Here is a 4,195-nt window from a genome sequence, read left to right on the forward strand (position 1 = left end):
TAAAATGGCCCTTATTCCATACTTGGTCTATACAATATATTTGGCATCTTTCGTCTGCAGTTGGGCACTGGCTCTAATGTTATTGGTATTAGGCGTGCACTTTCAGTCTATTTTTCAGCCTGTGTCTCGTCCATTGCCAGCAAATGCATCTGATGCTAAGATTTAAGTGGGGCAGTCCATCAGGGCAGGGCAGTCCAAGACAGCAGCATGAAAGTGGGCAATGATTTAAAAAGATCAAGGTATCTCGGCGTACTGGTTGAAGGCATATTTTTCTGTGCCTTCTGTTGCCTTCCTAGCTATATCATTATGAAGGATGAACATCAGCCACACAGACATGGAAATTAATATCTTAGACAAGGCTAACAAGACAATACTCACATAGTCCTATTGACCTACTTGAGTCCCATGTTAGTTCATTAAAAGATTCAAGCCTTACAACTTTACCAGGCAAGTCTTGATGATTGAAACAGTGCACCTAAAATCTAAGGAGTACTGTAATTAAGAAACATTCTCTTTTATCCTTATAACTCCTTATGTGTTCGTGTCCTAGACTTGCCCCGGTATCTGGGTGGGATGTGCTCACAGTTCATTTAATTCTATAGTGAGATTGTTGCCTTAGAGAGAGAGAGGCACACCCACTGAGTGATGAACTTGTGCTTGCGTCTTCAGCACACAACCAGAATCTCTTCAGCCTCAGACTCTTAATGCAGTACCAGGGATGCTATCTGTCATCTTCTTCTTACCTGCTCTCTCAGCTGTAAGAACTCAGTCCATAATTATACTCATTCATTGAACATGAATGCTCCCCCTCCTCCTCCCTCTCCTCTCCCTCTCTTCCTCTGCAGCGTGATCTGGACTTTTCTTTTGAACTGGATTTTAAGGGCCAGCTGAGTGAGGCAGCTATCGCTCATGACTACAAGATGCGCTAAGCGTGCCTGTCCAGCAGGGGGCAACAGAGCACTGTGCAGCCACTCTTACCAGGGCCAGAGGCCACCGCCCTGGGCACAGGCACCCCAGAAGAAGACAGAAGAGCGGCTGAAGATGAGGCCGAATGTGGATGTCAATGAACAACAACAACAACAACAACAACAACAACAGAACAGGACCGGTTGGGATATACAGAGCCAAAACTCCACTGCTTCAGCCTGCTCTCTACACACACAAAAAAAGCTTCTTTTCTTGTTGGACACTTTGAATGTAATGCTTCACTTATTTCTGAATGTCACCGTCTTTATGAATGTTTTGAGTTTAATTTGAGTTTCAGAGTCAGCAGGTGCTGGGCTTCGAGCTCAGGAAAGTTCTTCCAGAAAGACCAGCCACCAATGAACAGATCGGCTTACATACAGAGGACTACTGTAAAACCTGCTCCAATACCAAGGTGTGGTAATAGCCATTTTCACCCTCCCAGGTGGCAAGTTGTTTATTGTTAAGTTCATATCTGTGGTACATTAGCTTTCAGGGTTATTTAAGTAGGCCTTACTCACAACATTTCTGTACTCCATCAGAAAGCTTTTTCAAGTGCAGTGTTCCGATTAGGTTAGTTTCTTAGTCATTATTCACCATCACTAATTTAGTAGTAAGTAACTAAAACATTGTCAGGCCACTAAAAAATTATAAAAAAAACAGCAAGAATTATTGTGTTCCCACAAGTGTAATAGGTAGAGTATTATGTAGTAGCCTGTATTTCAGTATTCGACATTGGGATAAGCATTGGACATTGGACAAGGACTGTCATTGGGATAAGCAATGGACTGTGGCGAACCTCAGTTAAGAATGAAGACAGATTGAGGGCGTTAATGCTTCCCTGTGATGTCATAGTTTTGGGGATATTTGCATGGTTTCTATGTTATTGTCAAAGCTATGTGACCTCAAGAATGTGTGTGTGTGTGTTTGTGTGTATGTGTGTGTGTGTATGTGTGAACATGTTATCTCTTACTGCCAAGGGAAAGCTGCTGTAGACGCATCCATAGTGCCCATGCGCTCAGCGCAGCATTGCTCAGAGTGTATTGCAGCGTGTCCGAGAGACAGCTTGCATTGGACAGCGTAATACGAAATGTCTGAGTGAGTTCATCTGTCAGTGGTATATGAGAAGGGTGTGTGTGTGTGTGTGTGTGTGTGTGCGTGTGTGTGTGTGTGTGTGTGCGTGTGTGTGTGTGTGTGTGTGTGAGTGAGTGTGTGCATTCCTTGTATGCTTAGTGCTTACTGGTACACTCCTATCCTGAGCTTATGTCAACTCTCTGCCCGCACTGAGGAGTGGCGGTGGGAGATGCGTCTTTGGGAGATGTGTGTCTTTGGGGCGGCTGCAGGTCTGCTTGAGCTCCGACTCAGACTTCAGCTGATCAAACAGAGGTACCTTTAGAGCGTGTTTGTGTTTATGGACTGGACTCTGGGCTGGCCTACGGTGTAGTGTAGAGATATCAGTAACTTCTTCTGTGTTATTTACTGTCGTGCTGAGTGCATGTTTGTGCGTTAAGGGTGGCAATATAGTAGGTACTTTACGGAAAGGCGTCTTCTTACCCCCCTTCTCTAACATGGGGTTTTCTTCAGACCTTCCAGATTGTGCCTTGTATTGTATTAGTCAATACCTTATCCATAGAAGCTGGCGCGAAGACAGACGCTTAGATTCACAATTTTACCTTCTCAAGCCCCAGTCAGCTTTGCAAAATCATTAGATCATTACGATAACCAAGGCCCATCGAACATGGATGCATTCTTGAACATGGGAACAAAAATTGTAGTGAATATTCAGGATTGAGGTGAATTGGACCTCACGTATGGTGACGGTAGAGTTCTATACACGGATTGCCGTAGACCCTGCAATGGATCTGGTGTTGCTGAGGTACGGACCCTCGGGACATGCACCGGACCACAGCTAGATCCTCTCGGATCCGCCCAAGCCAAGCCGCTATGGCACAGCTAGATCCTCTCCAGGGAAAGCCCCCTGAGCCAAGACTCTATGGCACAGCTAGATCCTCTCCAGGGAAAGCCCCCGAGCCAAGCCGCTATGGCGACCACACTGCTGAAAGCCACGTGCTGTCTGATCTGTCTGAGGCTGTCAGACATTCTGACCTGGGATCAGTTTTGGGCAGCCTGCTCATTATGATGTAAGGCCAGCAAAGCCGAGATCAGCTGTGGAGGTGCAGGGGCAGAAAAGCAATACGAGTGTGACACTCTACTTGTCTGTCAGTGCGTGCTTCACCTGTGGTCTGATCCCTCTTCTGTCCTCACCTGTGTCCTTAATGCAGTCATCGCCAAGGGGATGGCTGGAGAGGTGTGCTCCAGCCTCAGGATGACATGTCATGCTTAATGAATGCTGTATCACACACACTTCTGAACACACATACACACACACAGTGACGCACGCTCATTGTGTATGTAAACATACACACACACTCTTTACCAAAAAACATTGTATTCACTGGCAAGACTGACCCAATTTTTTGTTCCAGTAGACAGTCCTGGTCGTTCTTTAGTGCTGAAGTGTGTCCGCTGTACTAGTAAAACACTTTTTTGTTATTAAGAATATGGTTTATTTGCTATTTTATGGTTGAGGTTATTGGCTGTTATCAGGTTGCTTTGTCATATTTTGACATCTTGCCTTTTACTATTAAAAAGTATATGAATTTATAAACATAACATTTATTTGAACAGCATGCCAAACGATCATTAAGTATGACTAACCCTTTTAGGAGACTTTGTTGGAAAAATGCTAGAAATCATTAGGGTTTCAAAATATTGTAAATCACATTTTTTCTTTATTAGTTTTGGGCGCTTGGGCTTTAAAGGTTGTTGAAATCAATAGGAATTGAAAATGTGTGGGCAAAATGAATATTAAGCATTAAACTCTGGAAGGCACTGGCTACCTTTTTGTATTGTCTGGTTTTAATTCCCATACATGTCCATTGGGGGGCGCATGAGGACAATCCTCATGTTTCAATCCACTTTTCTGCCTCTGCCTGCTTCTCCATTTAGACACCAAACTCAATCCATGAAAAATGTAGACCTGAGGAAAGCATGTGTGGAAACGTCCTCAAGTAATTACATCGCATACAATGCAACTTTATGGAGGAAAACATAATTTAAAGTACTGTCCACATACACATTGGCATTATTAAACTAACAAAATAAAATATCTTTATCTAGGAACAGAAAGAATGATGAAACACTTTAACTTTAGCACAATTTTGTTAGACAA

General features: G+C 43.6%; 1 protein-coding gene across 2 annotated transcripts in view; it reads left to right on the plus strand.

The window, feature by feature from the left end:
- Positions 1-3,862, plus strand: part of LOC105905137 (protein arginine N-methyltransferase 8-B) — a 30,099-nt gene extending 26,237 nt beyond the window's left edge. For both annotated transcript variants that reach the window (XM_031564536.2, XM_031564535.2), the window contains exon 10: positions 846-3,862. In XM_031564536.2, coding sequence (XP_031420396.1) covers positions 846-929 — 84 coding nt within the window. In that variant the 3' untranslated portion in view covers positions 930-3,862. The remainder of the gene's footprint in view (positions 1-845) is intronic.
- Positions 3,863-4,195: the final 333 nt, after the last annotated feature.

This window comes from Clupea harengus, chromosome 3, assembly GCF_900700415.2.
Source record: "Clupea harengus chromosome 3, Ch_v2.0.2, whole genome shotgun sequence".
Lineage (NCBI taxonomy): Eukaryota > Metazoa > Chordata > Actinopteri > Clupeiformes > Clupeidae > Clupea > Clupea harengus.